The sequence below is a fragment of the Balearica regulorum genome, chromosome 3 (assembly GCF_011004875.1).
Source record: "Balearica regulorum gibbericeps isolate bBalReg1 chromosome 3, bBalReg1.pri, whole genome shotgun sequence".
NCBI lineage: Eukaryota > Metazoa > Chordata > Aves > Gruiformes > Gruidae > Balearica > Balearica regulorum.
Window position 1 is genome coordinate 21,308,543 of NC_046186.1, and position 22,491 is coordinate 21,331,033.

General features: G+C 36.8%; 1 protein-coding gene across 1 annotated transcript in view; it reads right to left on the reverse strand.

Annotated features, from left to right (window-relative positions):
* SNTG2 (syntrophin gamma 2) overlaps positions 1–22,491 on the reverse strand; it is a 285,035-nt gene that overhangs the window by 68,517 nt on the left and 194,027 nt on the right. Inside the window, exon 9 of the mRNA XM_075747252.1 lies at positions 10,798–10,925. Coding sequence (XP_075603367.1) covers positions 10,798–10,925 — 128 coding nt within the window. The remainder of the gene's footprint in view (positions 1–10,797; positions 10,926–22,491) is intronic.

Genomic DNA, 22,491 nt, shown 5'->3' on the forward strand with positions numbered 1-22,491 from the left:
GACTCTGACGAAGATCCCAACAGTCCTGCAGTGGAATGACTTATGGTATGATCTCTTCATCATCCCACTGAGACACTGAAGATCTGTCATCCCCTACACACTGATATACAGTGGAGCATGGAAACAGACTTAATTTGGTGTCATGAAGAAGAACCATTCACAATGCCTGACTTTTAGATATCGAATTCAAATTTCAAAGCTAAAATGATAGAATCCTTACACAGACAGAGAGGACAATCCAGAGCATTTAACAGAGACAAGAAAGAGTATGTGGTCTCCACTGAATCCACAGGGTGCCTGGATACTAACTCAGCTTCCGTAGGTGCCTAAAGGCATGGAGTGTGAATGCCTTATCCAAGCGGCACAAAGTTATACATGTGGCTGATGAAAGATCACGGAAGGGAACCCCTCAGCTAACAACTAATGCAACTAATGCAACCAACATAGGGGATCAAGATTAAAAAATAACAAGTTTTATTATAAAAATGACCAATCTTTTATCATTTGAAACATGGGGCTGGCAATAGTACAGATTACACTAAAATTCCTGCTGTACTTTATCTTATTAAAATATGGTGATCAGTTACAAAAGACAGTTAACAAGATTCAGACAAATGCATGTAGAGATCTGAACACTTCACTGACTTTCTGTCTCACTTTCATGGTGAAATGATGAATGGACCTGCATTCCTGGTCTCCTTTAGGTTTTGTTTACTGTGTTAATTTCTTTTAATAAAATAAACAGTCTTTGTGAGAATGGCAGTCAGAATAAGCAATTGGCGTTGGTAGACTTAAGCTCTCTCCCTGACATTGACACTTTTAAACAATTAATATAAATTAAAATTAATAAAGAATATTTTGCCATACGAAAAGTTCACTGCTATAGAGGTGTTAAATCCAAAGGCTCTTCTAAGAGAAAATGTATTTTCAGTGCCAGCTGAAATGGGAAAAACTGAATTTTTATTTTACTGGAGGCTAAGAATTTCAGCAAAACATATTCTAAGATTTTCAGTATCTGTGGCATGTGAAACCATCTTTCCATTAGACTTATCTTAATGTTGTATTATATTTCCTTAATAAAAACCTCAATGCTTGTCTGACAGAAGCTGCTTTACATGAAGCTTACTACCATGCTGATATAGACAGACAGATTTGATCAGCTTTGCATCTTCCCAGGTCCTAAATCAATCTTCCTTCCTGTTTGTATAATTTTTTGATGTCTGACTTGAGTTTTTATTGCTTTTCTTACAGCATTTTCTAGTGGCTTATTTACAGTACTATATGGCCCTCTTTCTATAATTTTTATTTGGCCTGAAGTTTAGTTGATTATGGGTGGATCTGAATGGAAACTCCCCAAAAAAAGAATTATCTGAATTACTTACTCTCTTTGAAATTCTGCGTTTGTATTGTGAATGACATATAGCCTCGTATCTTAAAAAACGTTCAAATTTGCTTATATAATTGGACTATTAACAGAAACTTTGTAGCTAAAAAGCATATATTTATATTGAAGTATATAAAGCTCTGTAGCCTAAGTATATGAATGACAGGCAGCAGACCCAAGCTGGAACATGGCATATTTCAATTCAACATTAGATTTTTTTTTTTATTTTTCCCCACAAAGGTGATCAAATACTGGCACAGGTTGCTCAGCGAGGCTGTGGAATCTCCATCCTGGGAAGTGTTCAGGAACTGACAGGAGATGGCCCCGAGCAATATGTTCTCATTAGACATGCTCTGAGCGGGGAGATGGACTAAGTGACTTCCAGGATCCCCTCCAGCCTGAATTATTCAATGATTCTATAAGTGAGTCATGCTAAACTCAGGAATTACTTTGTTTTATCATAAGCAAGGGCACAAGATAGGTGAACTGGATACTTCTCTGGAGATGCTTATTTCTCTCCATTGACTCCAAAGTGCGTCCAAGGATTTAGCAAATTCATAGGTGAATGACTATTAGATGTCTACAGTCAGATGAGATGAATCTCATCCATTAAACTCCAATCCCACAAAGATTTCTAGCATGTGAATGGTGTCACAGCATTTAGGTGGAATGTTATTTTGCCTTGAGTTACTGACATGCAGATGTCTTTTTTGATTCAGAGCACAAGTCACCTGTTAATTATACTCAAGAATTACATGAAAATATTAGTAAATATAAATTAGCAAATCAAACAGATTGGTTTCATCATCTTATTGAATGCATTGGCAAAATAATTATTATCAAAGTTAAAAACCCTTCAGCTGTATTTTATGTCTTAATGCAAGTATTTACAATTTATTTCAATCACTACGATAATAAAGATGCATGTTATTTTCTAATTGCTCCTTAAGCACAATGGAAGTGTGCGGAAGAGGTTAAATTTTTCAATAGGAAATGACTCAACTGTATTTCATAGTATCCCTTGCAGAAAGACTGGAATTATCTTAATGATGTCTTCAGAGCTGATTTGATATGTCAACGGCTTCAATTTCCAGTATAAGTGTTTCTAGGAATTTTTTATACATACTTGAGATGGCTAACAAAATCTACATTTGGAAAATAATTATCGGACTGCCTGCCACAGTACTGCCATCCAGGTTCAGTTTCAAGCTCTATGTCTTTTGGCATGAGAAGAGTCTATAGCTTACGACAACAAATCTCTGTCATGACTACAGAGATCATCAGTGTCATTATGTTTAAATTATTCGCAAAAGATTACTTCTTCAAGATGTTTGATTCTCCACACCATTTATATATCCAATTTACACTCTCTATGAAATTCAGACATGTTTGTTAGGGAAAAATAGATATCCCTGTGCTTGACTAACACTTAGTAATGTGGTAGATTTCTTTGAAATCTAAATATGCTCTGCTTTCAGAAGAGCAATATAGCTTGACCATATAATTGTTATTATTAGTGTTAAAACAATGCAAATAAGTTTTTTTTTCCCATAACACTCCTCTGAAAAGATGTATTTCTTGAACAAACAGGTATTTTGTTAAATAACAGTGATAAAGCTAAGTAATGAGCATCACAGACTTCAACATATTCAGCTCGCTCCAGAATTTGCTTTCTTTTTTGGTGTCAAAAGTTAGTGGGAAGCAAGCAGGTCTGCTGCAGAAACTCAAGGCTATTTATCCTGAGGCATTTACTGAAGACATCTGGGGATAGACTCTTGCTGAGCTAATCCTGTTGGATTAGAATTTAGTGTGTTGCCAGCAAGCAGAAGACAAAATAAGTCTCAACTTTTCCAGAAACAAACAAACAAAAAGCAATAATTCTTTCAATTCAGTGGTAATATTAATATGAGCAATTCCCTGAGAGTAATAATCTGTTTATCTTTTTTGGGGGACAGGATTTATTTTGCCTTTTCTCCTGCTTGCTGGCAATATGCCATGGTGTGATCCACCATTTTATCTTCTAAGAGATGTCATTTAAGAGAAAAAACAAGACCGAAGAGGTGTCACATCAAATTTCCAGAGCAACACATCATCTTTGGGGGAAAGCAGAAATGGTTCCTGAGTACACGCATCCTGAGAAGAATGAAAGTACTTCATTTTGGCTTGTGCACCTAGTTGCAGTACAGATTTTAAAACTAGAAGCTATCATGAGGATAAAGATTCAAAAAATAAACCAGTTCACACTCCATATGTCGGCTTCATGCTCCTGAACAGAATTAAAGGGATGTATTTAAGCATATGAATATATTGTCCTAGAGGCAAAGAAACAGACATTTCCTTAGTTTTCATGTCACTGATTTTTGATACACTTTTAGATTGCAAGTATATTGAATCCAAAAGTATGTCTAATTTCTGGCCAAAACATTTTATGTCGCTTCTCACATAAGAAAAGGTACTAAAGCAGTCTCAGTCTTTGAGAACCAATATGCAGTGCTGATCTTTTATTCTGTGTGATATAGCTCCTGTCTAGCTTCTTCTTCCTGCCTATACCTTGTTTTTTCCCTGATTTAGAAGCTTATTCTAGCCAAGGATAAGTGGCTAGAATTGTGGAGAGGTCAGCAGAATGCCTGGTCGCTTGTCAGGTATCTTTCTGTTTACAGTCTGTTGAGCAGATCTTACTCTGCAGCTTGCGTTTACCTGATCCCTTGCAATTGATTTCCAGAATGTCTTGCAGAATTGTGACAAATGTACTAGAAACACTTATTTTAATGATGCTTTTAAAGAAAAACCACACATAGCAGTCTTCAGACAGTCCTTAAAAAACTGTACATGGCACAACTTTTTTTAAAAATCCACTGACTTCATGGCTTATTCTTTTTACATATCACCTGAACAATGTAGTAAAAACCAGTAAGTTGTCCTGTGCCTCGTACTCCTAAAGGCATAATAAAGTGGTTGCCAGAGTGCTCCAATGATCAACAAATGCAGAACAAAGGTTACAGAATGGACTCCCATGTAGGCAGATGTCAAGTTAGTTTTAGTACTTTGTAACTACAGTCAAGAAATATATGCATTTCATTACAAGGCTATCAGGTCTAAAAGCCACTGAAAATAAATGTCACTTTCCAACTCTATGCAGAATGGAAAATAAAAAAAAAAAGTTAAAACTCCTTAAGTGTCAAAGGAAACCCCAGCTGCCAAATCCTAAAATACTACAGCTAAAGGAACACCAAGTGACAGTACAATACCTTTTGAAAAAACAGAAAATTTCCAATAGAAAATCTTATGTTTTAATTTGCATAACCAGAATTGTACATAGATTCTAGGTGGGGCTATAGTAGTGTTTGTATAATTGTTTTAATGCTTCTTACCTCTGGAAAGCGTTTCTCCTGCTATACTCTAAACCAGCTATTTCTCCTTTATATGTCTCCAGGACAGCTGTTTTTCAGAGCTATTCTCTGCTTAATTACTGTATCCTGTCTTTGCCTTCCTCTGCTGCCATCTACCAAAAGATTTCACCAGGCTCCCATGAAAAAACTATTTCATAGTTGGGTTTTTTTGTAGTAACAATCCTTAATGTCATCCCCCTGCACTTTGAACTATTATGTTGCATCCCATTTCCAATAATTCCATCCTTTCATAACATATTGTGCTCTTCTTCTGTACTGATGATGCTGATTCTGTGTCACCAATGATTTCAATTAGCGTACTGTTTTCTGCATCATCACTCAAATAGCCCTTAAGGCACACTATTAATAACATCCCTCCAAACCTATACTTTCTTTTTCATCTTACCTTTTATCAGACATTAATCTCTCTGCCACTGTTTCCCACCCTATTGCTCTATATTAGTTTGATTATGATATCTTTCAGGTACATACTCGTTCTTTTTATCCTCATGTTCAGCATAATCGTTACTGAAAACTGTGAGCAAATACTCATTCAGGTTTTGTAACTCAGAGATATTATGTTTAATTCCTATACCTTTCTCAAAATAGTTTATTCCATTTCTTACTTTCCAATTTATCTATCTAATTAAAGGCATTTTGGTAACTCATTGAAATGTTAAAATGGAAAATAGAATCCTTCACAAAGATTTGGTTAAGAAACCAGTGAGTCAATTAAAAAACCACCCCCAAACAAACAAAAACCCCCTCATTTAAAAAAAAAAACAACCACACAATACTAATAGTAATTGCAATAGTAATTGCAATGGCCAGAATCTCAAGAAATAGAAAACAACATCTAAATCTAATTAAGTTGCTTTGTAATTGGGATCATAGGTACATGGGCCCATAGATACTGGGCCTGACTTACTTCCACTCCACTCATTTCTTCAATTTAATTTCCATCTTCCAAATAAGCAATTTTTTTTTCAGGCTCTAAACTCATAATGTTCAAGAGGTTATACCTTCACTAAAAGCTCCAGTCAATACAGCAAATAAAAATGATTATATTGTACTGTCAGTACCTGCTGTAAGGACTAAAAATACTTATCTATGCATTTTTCCAAATAAGGATTTAGACATTCCATAAGAAAAATGAAAGATGATAAATTAATGAACTACATTCTTTACCTTGTATCAGCCTACCTATCTTTACTTTTCTATCTTAAAAATAAAACCACCCCAAACTATACCATGAACTACAAATTCCTTTGGGTGAGAAAGACTTACTGATCTCATTATTTCTCTGTTAAACTTACATCACATTTAGTGACCAACTCTATCCTCAACAGTCAAAAACCATTTTCATTATCAGCTAGCAATTAAGAGTATTCACAGGAACAGAGTTTTATATATTAGCTTACCTCTTACAGAGAAAAATGACATTGATGGATTGCTGAGAAATGTAGAAAGATAGAAGTAGTGGTTCTATATTATAAAGGCAAGTGAATAAAAAAGTTGATGAATTAATAAGTAATCAAAAAGACTAATCAGCATGCTGCATAGAAATATTCAGATAGACTCCAATCATATCAACAATATGAAATAGATTAATAAAAGGTGATTTCAGTAGTTAATACAATGTTTCTGTTCCATTGAGAAGAGGAATGACATCTAATACATTTCTTATCTTTCCTTTAAAATATTCTGGGGAGTTATTTGCTTTTGTTTTGTGATACAGACAAGCATACTTCACAGTCTCACTCTTTAGTCATTCCTCTGTACGTACAAGGAAGGAAAAAAATCTGTCCCATTCTCTCTTCTTTCTGTTAATATGTATAGTACTGACAGAATCTAAAATCTATGAAAAATATACTCTTGTGTCATAAAGTCACCAATCTTAAAACTTCCTGGGAAAAATAAAATGAAAAGTCAAGTGAAATGAAAAGTGAAAGGTAACTCCTTTCTCTTATAATGAAAAAAGAATAACAATCAAACAGATACAGGTGTACCTGGCCATCTCATGACACAAGAGTTAGCTTGTATGGCAAGCTAACCAAGTATGCCCTTTTTTGCCAAAGTTACTGGAAAACTCAAGTGAAGTACATAGGAGATTAAATTGCATACTTTAACCACAAAGGAAATAATATAGACTAATCTGATTAGATTAGACTACACTTGTTCTAAACCACACTAAAAGTATACTATAGTCTAGCAAACAACTCTAGCTATATAACGTTTCTGATTGAAAAATGATCAAAAATATTGAGTAAGATGCTGACATGGCATACATTGTCATACTCTATTTTTTAAAAATAAAGGCAAAAAATGGTGTCCTTCAGTAATATATCAGACTCTGTTCAATCTTACAACAATCTTTTTCTTGTTCCTAAGGTTATTTGAAAATCGGAGCTTACTTACACCACCAGAAAAAGAATGCTGAAAATATGAAATGATCTTGAATATGATGGAGAAGAAAAGTGAATGAGGTCAGAAGGGCCATCCACACTGGTTGACAGCAGCTTAGTACATCAGAGTGGCAAGAGTAGTTGGACTTACAGATACTACACATAGAATATACAATACTATGTATTAAAACAATTAGTCTGTGATTGATTGATTGATTTTTAGTAACAAAAGTATGCTAAGTCTCCTGTAGCCAACTGCAAGAAAAAGAAGGCTTTCTATCAGGGAAAAAAAGGATTGAAGAAAGTGCATTGAAGGGTTGAAGAGAGTGTGCATTACCTCTGAGCGGATAGACAGCACAATAATCATACAGGCTTCAATATCCTTTCACAAGCCATAGACTTTGCATAGTTACAAGGCAATGTCAAAAGCCAAAGCAATACAGATAATTTTTATGGAAAGGGTGATACAGACCTCTCTGAATTTAATTCAGATAGGAAGTAGGGGAAAAGAACTTTCATACAGTCCATCTAGCTAAAAAGATGGCACACAGCTGTATACATGACACTACAGAAGATAATTCCAATACTTCAATAGCACAGACATAAAAAGTAATCTGGCTGTTCTGGTGCCAGTACCGCTTCTCAAGACCAACTGAGGTAACTCAGAGGATAAAATACAATGAAGAGTTGTAACAAAACAAAGTTATAACAAAGAACACGAGGGAGACAAAAAGTTACAAGGATGGCATATAGACTTATGGACTCATTTAACAGTGAAAAAGCAGGCATGCTGTCTACCAATGTACACAAATAGGCTCCAGGTAAATATTCAGAGAATGACAAAATTAGTAAAGTGGTGAGAAGGATCCATGACACGTTCAGAGGAATTGTCATGGACTCATTCAAATGACTTTAAACTGATGTCTGAAATTTGAAACGGAGCGGAGATGTGTAGATATGGTTGAAAGGAGGATTGTTATCTAGACTGATGCCACCATTTATACGTGTAATTGCTTGTAGGTGTTATTCCATGCGAAGCAGACACTTGATTTTAGAGAGCAATTACTGAAGACAAATGTTAGAATTTATGCTTATATGAACATGGGGAAATGTAAAAGAGAGGACAGAAGTGGGATAATAGTAAAAATATATACATGTATTTCAGAGAAGGAAAGAATAGGATGAGTGGTATCCCTCAGGCAAAAATACACATCTTCAGTAAAAACATGGGAAACACCTCATCCACAGTTAATCTCAAGGTGGTATTCCTTTAATGCTCTTACAGATATTCTTGTTGGTTTGCCAAAATAAGCAAGAAGCGTTTAGTAGAACTAAAGTATCATGGGATTGTATAGGGTTTATGGAATGATTTCATCTTCCTTTAGTGTTTACAACAAAAAAGAAAAAAACCCACCACCAGTAATAAAGGAGTGCTGTGTATACTAAGTATATATGGGAGCGAGAGGCATCACAAGAGAATATGTCTCTCCAAGACTGAAACTGAAAGCATTAAGCTCCTCAATCCCTATGAGAAAAATATATGTGATGGATTGATCCCAGGCCAGCAGCTAAGCATCCACATTGCCATTCACCCTCCCACCCCTCCCCAGTGGGACAGCAGAGAGAATAGGAAGAGTAAGAAAACTTGTGGGTTGAAGTAAAGATTAGATAAAGTTTAATAAGCAAAGGGAAGAGGGAAAAAACCCCCTACAAATCAACTCACAACAAAACAAGTGATGCAAAGGCAACCACTCACCATTTCTCACAAACAGAATGATGCCCACTCAGTCTGCAAGCAATGACTAGCTCCCCACAAACTCCCTCTTCTCAGTTTTTAATGCTGAGCATGACGTTACATGGCATGGAATATTCCTTTGGTCAGCTCCGGTCAGTGGCCCAGGTTTTGCCCCCTCCCAACTTCTTGTCCACCCCCAGCCTACTGGTTGAGTGGGAGCAGAGCAGGAAAAAGAGAAAGCCTTGATGTTGTGAAAGTACCGCTGGTGTTATTAACATTGTTTTAGTCACAAACCAAAACACAGCACCATATTGGCTACTATGAAGAAAATTAACTCCATCTCTGCTGGACCCAGAAAAATATCAGAAGGTGTTTTACTTCAAAGAATTCTCAAAATGCACATGCTACTGTTTGGACATCCCTTGGGATTGCTCCATCTAATGCATACAGTGCACAGAACAAGAGTGAAACTGCTTCAAACTGTCAGGGTGATAACTAAACTCAGAGGTTTTAATGTTCTATCTTCTTCCAATTATCCTTTAAATTTAAGAACATTGATGATAAGTTGAAGATAAGTTGATGTCTAAATGTGCACACAGAGTTTTGTTCACTTAATTCACAGGAGAACTTCTAAGCTTTGAATGGTTGGAGGCCTGTGATAGATTGGAAAGCATCAGACCACATGAACTGGTCAGTTCAAGTAGGAAGGAAGAAAGCGGTGGAGGAAGTGATGAGAGACTAAATAAAATGGAATTAAGAGTTCAGACAAAGACTGTGGAAGAACCTAAAACTTTTCTAGACAATTTATTATTATTCACATTATTAACACAAAGTCTGGGAGAGGAGTTACCAACTGATTTAGGAGACTAATTGCGTTAGTAAAAAGTGGCATAACTGTCCTACTAGAAAAATAACATTTTTCAGGTCATTTTCAGGAAAAATCTAACAAATCTGGCATAGATCAAGAAAGGTTTACACATGAATTTCTGGTATCTTCTGGTAGCAGGTGACCTGCTAATAGTATCTCTACTGATGCTTCAACAGATATTCCAATTCTCTCACTAACAAGAATTAGAAGTAAATAAATATAGGGCAACCCATAAAGAAAATGGAAAATATCAACAGTGAATGAACTCCTTTTCTCATACATATGGAGAACTGTAGACTATTTGGACCACAACTAATGATAGATTTGAGGCAGTCCTACCACAAGGAATAGTTTGCAGAAAACAGCTGATGCATGCTGCGATGTGTTAAACCTTTCTCAAGCACATTATTTATTGAAGCTTTATTAAACTTCAGTTTTGCTTTCATCTTTCCTGAAGTCCACAAAAATCACCTCTGACATTCTATTCTATGGCTACTTTATGAACCATTACTTAGGTCTCTGAGATGCAAAAAGATTCTATGATCAAAAATACAATATTTTGTACCATGTACGTTGCCAAAATCTCTTGGTAATATAAATTTCTATATGACAATCATATGCAGCATAGTCATGATGATTGTGCACTGTTATCATTTGTAAAGAAAAAAGGAGAGTTAATTGACTATATTAGAATTTGGAAATATAGAAGTATTCTATTAGAGATACAGAATGAAATGTAGTACCTTAAAAATTAACTCAAGTAATGCCAAGCTTAACCTCTGTACTAGCTGCTGATGCTAAAACTCAATTCCCACATACAACAGATTATATTTATTGTCCTTTTTTTACTTTATCTTTCATAATTGCCATACATGCCATTAATCTGAAGAGAAGATGGACTTCATAGTTTTTAATAAGAAGGCTTTCATATCTCCACTGAAAGAATTCTTATAGAGCCACAGCAAAATATTAGGTACAGCTAGCTAACCCAGTGCTTCCCCTTTTAGATTACAAACCTTAATTTATCTGTTCCAGCTTTGTACCTCGAGATTCGAGCCATAGACAGAGGAACTGATAAGGTGTCTAGCCAGCGCTTCTCGTATTTTGGTTCATTAGCTATGGGTGAAGAAGGTGATGATGGAGCCTGTGCAGAATAAATGAGAATCAGTAAGTGCAGTTTATCAGACAATATAGTGAAAAAAATATGAATCTGCATCTCTTGCTCTGCTTGTCTCAGAAGTGAATAAAGCAATAAAACTATTCAAGAAACTCGGGATTTAGTAGAGAAATAAAAAGAAGCATTCATGTAGAAAGGAACGCTACCTATCTTGATATTATGCTAGTGACTTAATTTCAGTATTACCTTAACATTAAATATATTTATATTTTTGTTAATATTTATAACTGACAATAAAAAGGAAATAGTTTTTAATCATAAATGTCTGGAATTTTCTCTAAATGTAACATAAAATATATTTTTGGTTTAAATTAATTTCGTCTGTGCAACTCTACATACCTCAAACGATCATCAGAGAAAAAGACATAAATAATATCCTAATGTAAAGACCACACTAGAAAATGCTGGTTTGGTATTTGTGCGTTGTGACTTTTATCCATAATGTTATTTAATAGCAGATTTAAAATTCTGATATCTGTTTATCACTATCCATACACGGACTGATAAATTTTGAAATTTCATCTTTCAAGTTTTCCTTCAAATGCTTTTACTAGAAAAGCAAGATTGTTGATACTAACAGTAAGGGACATCCAGATCTCAGAACAGTGAAAATATAATATATACGTACAGCTGTTGATAGGGTCTACTCAAAACTAGCCTAGAGCTTATACACAGACTTTCAGCCTGCTCATACAGGTAGCATCTTATGTGTTGCAACTAAATAGTACATGAAGGCACCAGGAAGGAAACATGATAAAAAGAAAATATTTATGAAATTTTAGAAGTTGTCACAGAACCACTAGTACTAAAACATTCAGGAAACTGCAGAGAGATATACATCTTAGTTGATATACACTTGCAGAATATAAAGTTTGTTTCTTGTGAAATAATATCCAGAGTATCAATGACTGAAAGTACAGAATTATGCCCAAATTGTTAAAAAATATGGTAACTGTTTTGTTTGCAAATGATTTCAAAATAATGTTTACAGGCAAAAATTAATTAAATTAGAAATAAATTAGAAAATGCTGGAAACCACTGCTCAGTGTACCAACTGAGATTTATGAGCATGATTATGAGCTTAAAAAAATGCTTATTAAATAAACAATAGAATGAGCTTCTTACAACAATAGGAGCTTCTTACAGAATGCATAAAAATGATAAATTGAAAGGTTTGCATTGGTATTTATATCTCTGCACTACCATGACAGCTGAGCATTTCACTCTTTTATAAAGATAGCAATACTATTTACAGAGGCAGCTAAAAAGGATTCACAGACATAGATATTTAGGTCAAAGTTAGGTGTTCATGCTGGCTCTGAACCAAAATTATTTGTCCCATGTTGTACAGAGAACTTTCCAGTAGAGAAGGGAGTTGAAAGTTGGTTATTTTTATACAAGCTGTAAATATGCACTGAGTAGTACTTACAAAAGCAAATAAACCACAGAATGACCCACCTTCAGCTCTGTTATGTCCAGGTGTTCAAAAGCCATAAAACTTACTCAAGGAACATTCTGGTAATCGTTCTTTCTATTTCTTTTTCTTACTCATAAGGATTTAGGGTTACTTCCCTCCCCCCCCCCCAATCTTTTTCTTACAGTCAGCAAGGGCCTATCTTTCTATTTACTTCTTTAAATAAATCAAAATAGTGACATTCACATTCTAACAGGATGACTGAGAGTGATCGAGGGACAATTTTCTAGTAAATGAAAAATTTGTAATGAAATTGCCAGAGTTGGTAACACTAAAGAATCTTTTAGACTGTAATCTCTTTAGGGAAAGGAATTTCATTTATAGTATTTGCAATCCCTAGAACAATCCAGCTTTCATTTGATTGAGATCTCCTGGTGTTGTTGCAGTATGAATATTTCATAATCAAGTCCATAGACTAATTCTATTTATTTCATAGAATCAGACACAAACGGCTAAGGTGTCTCCAAAGCTTAGTATAAATTTAATAATATCATAGCAAAGAATCACATGCATATTTTAGAATTCTGTACAAATTAAAGTAATTGACAGAACCACATGCAATCTGAAGTTGAAAATGATCAACATAATCTAACATGCCTGTCTGGAAACTGAAATGTCTAAGAATAAAGCAGAAGGTAGCTTATTACAGTCAAATATAAATGCTTGAATATGATCACTGAATTTAAATCCAAGAATCAGAAAATAAAGGAACATAAAAATTCCTACAGCACCTTCACCTATTGTTCCCATCCTTTCAACTCTAAGATACAGAAAATATCTGTATCTTAGACAATTTAAACATAAAAATCTGTCTTTTTCTTGTGAACTATTAGCTGTACTTCTTTTAGCAGGATGTTGAACAATATTCTGTAATAGTCTAGGTGATTTAAGAGCATTTGGCAGCAAAAAATTCATGAGTGGGTCACTCTGGCAATTTAATGTTTCCATTTAGTCCCTTACACTTCAATCAAATCCTTTAGTAGGATACCAGCATAAAGAAAAAATATCTCAATGTGAGTAAAAAGATCAGAATTTTAGAAAATCTGCATCACAGCTACTCATTAAATTCATGAATTGAAAGGGGAAAAATGGCCATAACCACTGGTCAAAATCTATTAACTCCAAAGTTATGATACTACGGTATAGAAATATTCCTTCCCAAATGCTAAGCTGTTACAACTGATGTAAATTCCTAAAGAAAACGTGGCTTCTCCAGACAATTTCAAAGTTTTGATATTTGAAAAACACACTAGAAAGAGTAATTTATTCCCCCCACCCCCCACGCCCTCTGCCCCCAGTTCTGGGCTACTTATACCTGCAGAAACCCCGCTGCACGATCAGAACATTAATTACCAAGAACAGGGACAGGATACAAAAGGGGTCAAACTGGTCCAAGATTCAAATGTCTGTTTCTTACCAACCATATTCTACTGACCAGTGTATGGTAGAGCATAAAGTTGGACTGACCCCTGTTTATCTTCTCAAGGACAAAAGAGGGCGTACATATGGTCATAAGACCATTGCATAGAAATGAAATACTATCATAGGACCAGCAGTTCATTTTGTTCAGTTTGCCCTATAATCTAGTAACACTTCAATCTGAGACAGATCCTTTGATGTATCCCCTTAAAAACACATGGATAAAAATAACAAACTGGGGAAGAAGGAAGTCAATGCAACTTTTGCAAACACAGGTCACGCCTCACAAATCCGTTAGAGTTGTCCAAAACTGTTGATTAATATGAGAGAAGCAATTGCTAAGGCGTACTTGGGTTTCCAAAAACCTTTTGTCCCTCACAAAAGGTTCTTAATTAATTTGCTGTGAAATAAGGTGAAATCCTCACACAAATTAATAATTAGCTAAAATATAGCAAGCAAACCACAGCAGTTAAGAACCAGTTTTCACTGTGGAGAGAGACTATCAGTGGACTCCCACCATTACATATGTTGTTCAATATATTGATGAATGATCTGGACAAGATAGTGAACACCAGACCGACCAAGTTTACTATGTACAAGTAATGAAGGACGATAAAAAGAAAATCAAACTGCAAAGAGCTGCAGAGCAAGCTCATGATACCGAATGACTGAGAGATAAAAGGACTGCTAAAAATATAGTAGATAAATGTATAGTGATGCAGATGAGGAAAGACAATATTAACTTTCCCCAGACTGTAACGGGATATGAACAGGCGATTAGAAGTCAAAAATAAGATCTTGCTGTGCTGGGAAAAGCAGATGTTGAAAGGAATGGAACTGTTTCCATGCAAATAACAATTAAGTAAACAAAGTTTCATTAGTCTGGAAAAGCAGCAGCTGAAGGAATTATATGACAAAGGTATGTAAAAACATAAATAACAGAGAAAGGGATTAGGAAACAGTGGTTCACTTGCCCTTTTCATGCAAGAAGTAGGAGTATCAATTAGAAGTAAAAGACAAAAGGATAAAACCAAAGAATGTATTTCTCTATAAAACAAGGTCTGGCTCAGGAAGCCCCTATGCCAGAAATCATTGGAGGTGCAGGAAATATACCCTATAAATAATTTTACATATTTCCTCTAGTTTTGTATTCTCATGAGGGCATCTGCTGAGAACAAGCTATTTGGCTAGATGGTCCTTTGGTCTGACCCAGTGTACTGAGCTGGCTGACCTTCAAGCCTTCTGTCTACTAAACAGCTGCTGCTGCTCATGTTTAAAACACTCCACACTGTTCCTCCAAAGCACTAAAAAAATTTGGCTGTTTAGAGATCATCTCTGCAATCACAGCTTTTATCCTCTGGTTCATTTCACACCTTTGGCTTTCTGCTGAGACCGCCAACGATGTTGCCAATTAATGCCAATTTGTTGGTAACACCTGCCCATTAAGAAATGGATTGAACACAAAAATCTCATTTTTGACAGAACACTGAACAAGAATCAGGTTGTAATGACACATAATCACTACCCACCTGGGACAGCTGTGTAGTGTTGACCTGGAGGAGGGTCTGATTCTGTATCCCATTAGCAATCATTGACCTATGAAGGACAATGTAGGCAAGTGCTTTGTTGCTTTTTTAAACGACTATATAACAACTCATTATGGGGCAACCAAGAAGTCTTCCCAGAAGTGGAAAGAGTCCAGAAAGTCCTCCACTAAGTGGAAGACCTAATCAGACATGTTTCTATAATTAAGTTTCCACTAAGAACATAGGAAGGAAGGCAAAATATCACAGCTGGCTGGGACTGTCAATTTTTTTGTCTTTTATGACATATGATTTGCAGAGCTTGGGAAACTCAATTATTTTACCTTACTTTTTTAAAAAAAAACCTGTGATTGATTCTAAATCTCTGCAAGAAAAATGTCATGTCCTCAGAAGGAAATATTTCTGAATCCTCCCTAGTAATTTAATTTGCAATTTCTGTTAGGGCCACACCTTGAAAGCAGCCACAGTGATATTTTAGGTCGCCATGTCACTCTTTTGTAAAAACATGGGCTTCAGGCAGGTTGAAGCTGAGTTAATTCACTTTTGGAGTCAGAAATACTCAGGGTCATATCACTCAGCATGCTTAAGCTTGCTTTTAAATATACTTTTCATTTCATATTACAAATACTATCTGGTTTGAAGGAAGGCAAGTCTTGCAAAGTCTTCATAGTGGATGTAGGGTGACAGATGTAGGATGAAGGACTATACCTGGAGCAGCAATGTATCTATTGCAAACATTCTCATACCACAATTAAGCAAAGAGGTAAAAATAATTGCTACAGTTTATTCTTAGGAGACTAAACTAATTAGCATAAATGATTTCTTCCCTTGAAACAAGCTGCTATTTTCTTTGCTACCACAATGCCTTGCTGTTGTCACCAGCACTGAGAAATAAAGGGAACACAGGAGAACTTCTTGTGAATAACTGAGCTTTCAAGTGTAAATGTAACGAGTGCAAGTGATTTCACAAAAGACTTAATTTTGTTCTATAAGATTTCGATTTTCTATCAAAACTCCTTAATTTTTGTAATTGTTTGACAAATTGCATATTTGAAAGTTTCAAAAGACTGGCAAGATATACATTCATAAACTTAACTTTCAATGAATTTATTTTAATCTATATTAAGTAATAAATTAATTAATTTTTATTTTGGTGAAGACTGAAAGGTAAAGCAATCTAAAAGGAAATAAAAGGTTAGCAAACGTGACGCCCATCTACAAGATGGGGGGTCACAAGTGATGTTCCCCATGGCTCAGTACTGGGGCCAGTTCTCTTTGACATCTTTATCAATGATTTGGACAAGGGGATCGAAGGCACTCTCAGTAAGTTTGTAGGCAACACCAAGTTGGGCAGGAGCGTTGATCTGCTTGAGGGTAGGAAGGCTCTACAGAGGGATCTGGACAGGCTGTATCGATGAGCCAAGGCCAGCTGTACGAGGTTCAACAAGTTTCAGTGCCACGTCCTGCACTTGGGTCACAACAACCCCAGGCAACGCTACAGGCTTGGGGAAGGGTGGCTGGAAAGCTGCCCGTCGGAAAAGGAACTGGGTGTGCTGGTTGACAACCAGCTGAGTATGAGCCAGCAGTGTGCCCAGGTGGCCAAGGCGGCCAACAGCATCCTGCCTTGTATCAGGAATAGTGTGGCCAGCAGGACTAGGGAAGTGATCATCCCCCTGTACTCGGCACTGTGAGGCCGCACCTCGAGTGCTGTGTTCAGTTTTGGGCCCCTCACTACACGAAAGACATTGAGGTACTGGAGCGTGTCCAGAGAAGGACAATGAAGCTGGTGAAGGGTCTGGAGTACAAGTCTTGTGAGGACTGGCTGAGGGAACTGGGGTTGTTCAGCCTGGAGAAAAGGAGGCTGAGGGGAGACCTTATCGCTGTCTACAACTACCTGAAAGGAGGCTGTAGCCAGGTGGGTGTTGGTCTCTTCTCCCAAGTAACAAGTGATAGGGCAAGAGGAAATGGCCTCAAGTTGTGCCAGGGGAGGTTTAGACTGGATATTAGAAAAAATTTCTTCACCAAAAGGGTTATCAATTATTTGGAACAGGCTGCCCAGGGAAGTAGTTGAGTCACCATCCCTGGAGGGATTTAAATACCTGTAGATGTGGAGCTTAGGGACATGGTTTAGTGGTGGATTTGATCATATTAGGTTAACATCATGTTGAACTTGATGAACTTAAGGGTGTTTTCCAACCGAAATGATTCTATGATTCTACAGTTCTATGAAATAAGGATCAAGAGTGATACCCATTAGGAAAAAATACAACCTTTCACTGATCATTTGGAATTTATCAGTTTTTTGCTTTAGAGAATTTATTATTTCAAAGTGTACCATTAAATTCTTGAGCCTGTTCTGTAAATTGGTATTTCTACCAAGCACATGTATATGTACAAGGCATGACTAATTCTAGATTACTGCCTTTGTTGATACTTGTTCAAAAAGAGATGATTATGATGATGCTATTATATGTCTGAAGGTATTTTTGCTATTTCTGCTTTATTGAGCATTGCTGAGAAGTTCTGAGAAGAATATAAAATATTTCTCTGTAAAATACATATATGAAAAAGCTAGAAACAGTAATACTTTTGGTATTTATATATTGCAATATTTTCCTAGTAAAAACAACACTCAGGTATAACTCATAGAATCACAGAATATCTCAAGTTGGAAGGGACCCATAAGAATCATTGAGTAAAACACTGCTCCTCGTAGGCCTATCTAAAACTAAGTCATATGACTAAGAGCATCATCCAGTTGTTCCTTGAACTCTGAAATGATAAAAAAGGCCTGCTATAGCTTCATTTCCTTAAGCTATAACTAAAAACATTAGCCAATAATTTTTAATGGTTTTGGTAAAAATTTTAGATTAGTAAATACTAACTTTCTCGCATCTTTCTGGTGCAAAATGGAGTGCATCTTGTCAAAACTCCGTTACTAAAAATGTTATGGCATACTCAAAAGAAAACCCTCAATATAATATGCTTTTCAAAGTAGGCAGATTTGTCTTACACTTATTTTGGAGGAAGAGAATTAGAGTTATATAATTTTTTGCAACAGCACCAGCAACCATTTATTTCACAGTGAAGTGGATGAGCTCTCTATAGTTGTCACTCAGGTCTGTGACTGAAATATATGTATATATTGTACATACATATATGATATATTTATATATATATAAGTAGGATTAATTTTCAGTGAATCAACAAACTGATCTGATCAATATATGGCTGAGCATTTGCTAACACTTATTCCAGGGACAGACAGGAAACAGAGGCTGTAGACTAGAGAAGAAAACAAGACTGCTCCATTTAGCAGTTAAAGAGTCTTACATTAGTTTACTTTAATCATTGAACAACACAATTAACAAGTGTTCAGCCAGGAGTAGAGACATGAGTGAAACTCTTGTGATGCCCTGCTAAAGAAAGACATTATTGAGATATCTGCTGTAAATAGAAGTCAATTAGAGCGTTCGATTTGTCTCAGAATTCAGAGGGATTTAATGATGATATCAAAATACCTGTGCATTCCTTTGATGTAGGATCAATTCAGGAGAGGGTCTGTGTTTATTTATTTTTAATGGAATTCTTAGATGCAGGTGCACAATTCTGTGACAGCGTTAAGAACACAGTAATTATCTAGTAAAGTATGCATCACCAAATCATTTGATAGATAAAGACTTCTATACAGGAAACAAGCTCTTCGAGACAAAGTAACAATTTGGACAAGTAATTTGATGTCTTTAAAATTCAGCGAAAGCAGCAACTTTTAATTATACAGGTCTATTCTACATTTTTTTTAATTGGCAGACGTTGTTTAATTAAATGGAAGGAAGGTGAAACAGCATATGAAACGAGGATACTACCCCTCCCTTTCTATCACAGAAAAGAAACAGTTTTAATTCTAATGCTGCATCTCATGCATGCTTTTGAAATTTAATGACTGCTCTTGAAGACATTTTATGCTTTTTAATTAATAGATGGTTTTGCAGACACTGAGCACCTATATGTGGTGTTTACATGGAGTCAGTATAGTAGTACGTGTTAGGGACTTACACTGCCCTATACACTGTAGTACCTATGCATTTAAATCAATAGGATTACCATTCTAATGGTGAGGAACAAATTAAAAACCTTTCAATTATATAAGTTTCTCTAGAAGTGATTTACAATGGAAATATTAATGAATATTTCATTACAGTTGTGCTGCTAGGTGCTATTACATTATTATTTTTTTAATGAACCAATAAGGTACAAGCCTGACTAAGATATTTTTAGAGAATTCATATGGACTATTTGACAGAATCTTGCACCTTTTTCTTTATTTTTTTTTTCCCTCCGGCTAGTATGTAATTGGCTCCTGAGTAACCTCAACAACCTTGCCTGGAACACCTTTCCAGATATATTCTTCCTTTGGTGGGTAGGGGACAGGGGCCAGAGTAGTTTCTATTAAATCTCAGCACAAAAAGCTGGAAGTAATTATGACTCTTCTCAAACTATAACAGCAGTCAGAAATCAAAACCCAACACTAAAGGTATATAAGGAAAAGAATAAACCAAAATATAATGTTGAGATTATTATGGTGTTACATTATAAATGCAAGTGTACCCAAACTTCAGCTGTTACAGACAGCTTTTGGCAGCTTTTCACATCCCCATATGGGGCGTGCTGCCCTTACTTAGAAAAATTAGCTCAAGGTTAGGGAAATTCTTTGAACTCCACACAGTCTGCGTACCCCTCAGCTATATCTGAGGCTTGACTCTTGCTTGTACCACTAAGTAGGAGCTCAGTAAGTGTCAATTTGTTGCAGGAACTTGTGGAATGACACTGGATGCAATTTTGTGGGAGAACTCATTGTCTCAATTTTACTATCATTTTTCTATAGTTATAAGCCATTTATAGCATGTACCTGACCTGCTGGAGTTCATCTATACTAACATCAAATCTAGTAACAGGGGATCACTATATGCCTCTCTGTTTCCATACTGATCATTACCATGGCCTGGTATTTGGAAGAGTAATTGAACTCTAACTTGGGGCAACAGTAGATGGATCTTTCAAGTTTAACAACAACAAAAAGTAAAAAAAAGTAAAAGCTTTCATTTCTTCTAACACTTCAGCTTCCTTGTTTAACCTCATGAATGCTCCCACATGTATTTCCCTCTAACTGAAGACTTCTGATACTCCCTGCTAAAAGACATGAAAGATGGCTGCTCTTTCTGCTCACCATGTTGGCAACAGGTGAGAAATGGTCATAATTTCATTTACTCATACAACAGAGTTTCAAATTTCTAACTTCTCTTTATAATCTAGCTCTGAACTGGTCCGTTTTGCACCTTTGTAATCATAGGCAGGAGAACAAATAACAAGAGACAAAAGATAAATTATTTTGTCCAAGAATCAAATGCAAACTTACTTCCTCCACAGCTCTCATTCTGCACTTCTGAGTATCACAGGCCAAACAGAAGAGCATCATTCATTAATAAATAACACCGCTCCCCAAAACTCCTTTGTCTATCTGTGCAAATGAAAGGTACTCAATACACTCAGTGCAACCTACAGACCAACACAACTCTCCCTAAAGCAGATTCCTGGTGACTAGTCAGATGAATTGCTCCCTATGATCCATCAAGTAAGCAAAGGGACTCAAAATGTTTTCATTCCAAGTGTAATTAAAAAAAAAAGAAAAAAAGAAATGCGTAAGAACAGAGAAAATTACCTGATTTCCATTGGAAATTTAATAAATAAATAAATAAGTAAGTTGGGCTTTATTGCTCAAGCTATTTTATTTTTGCTGCTGCTGCAAACTAAATGAACAAATTCATAAGAACTATAAGAAATAATGCATTCACATGAAAGGGCTGTGTATGGGAAAAATATGTATAATTAAAAATTAAACCAGATAGATACCTAACAAATGCAAGTTACTGTTTTCTACTTGGCATATTAGTTTCACTGTGATCCTGCTGCACTTTTTTTCTGAAATATTGTGTTGGTTTTGCGTGGCAAGGTTTTGGTAGCCGGGGGGGCTACAGGGGTGGCTTCTGTGAGAAGCTGCTAGAAGCTTCCCCTGTGTCTGACAGAGCCAATGCCAGCCGGCTCCAAGACGGACCCACCGCTGGCCAAGGCCAAGCCAATCAGCGCCTCTGGGATAACATATTTAAGAAAGACAAAAACAGTTAGAGAGAGCTTTTTGCAGCCAGAGAGAGGAGTGAGAAGATGTAAGAACATCTGCAGACACCAAGGTCAGTGAAGAAGGAGGGGGAGGAGGTGCTCCAGGCGCCGGAGCAGAGATCCCCCTGCAGCCCGTGGTGAAGACCATGGTGAAGCAGGCTGTCCCCCTGCAGCCCATGGAGGGAGGATGAGGGGGTGTAGCAATTCCACCTGCAGCCCGTGGAGGACCCCACGCCGGAGCAGGTGGAGACACCTGAAGGCGGCTGTGACCCCGTGGGAAGCCCACGCTGGAGCAAGCTCCTGGCAGGACCTGTGGATCTGTGGAGAGAGGAGCCCACGCCAGAGCAGGTTTGCTGACAGGACTTGTGACCCCGTGGGGGACCCACGCTGGAGCAGTTTGATCCCGAAGGTCTGCACCCCGTGGAGGAGACTCACGTTGGAGAAGGTCGTGAAGGACTGTCTCCCGTGAGAGGGACCCCACGCTGGAGCAGGGGAACGATGAGTCCTCCCCCTGAGGATGAAGAAGCGGCAGAAACACCGCGTGATGAACTGACCGTAACCCCCACTCCCCGTCCCCCTGTGCCGCTGGGGGGGGCGGAGGTTGAAGCCAGGAGTGAAGTTGAGCCCGGGAAGATGGGAGGGGTGGGGGGAGGTGTTTTTAAGATTTGGTTTTATTTCTCATTCCTCTACTCTGTTTTGCTGGGTAATAAATTAGATGAATTTCCTCTCTCAGTTCAGTCTGTTTTGCTCGTGATGATAATTAGAGAATGATCTCTCCCTGTCCTTATCTCGACCCGTAAGTTTTTTTTCATTGTACCTTTTCTCCCCTGTCTAATGAAAGAGGGGAGTGATAGAGCGGCTCTGGTGGGCACCTGGCCCTCAGCCAGGGTCAACCCACCACAAATATAAATAACAAAGCCAT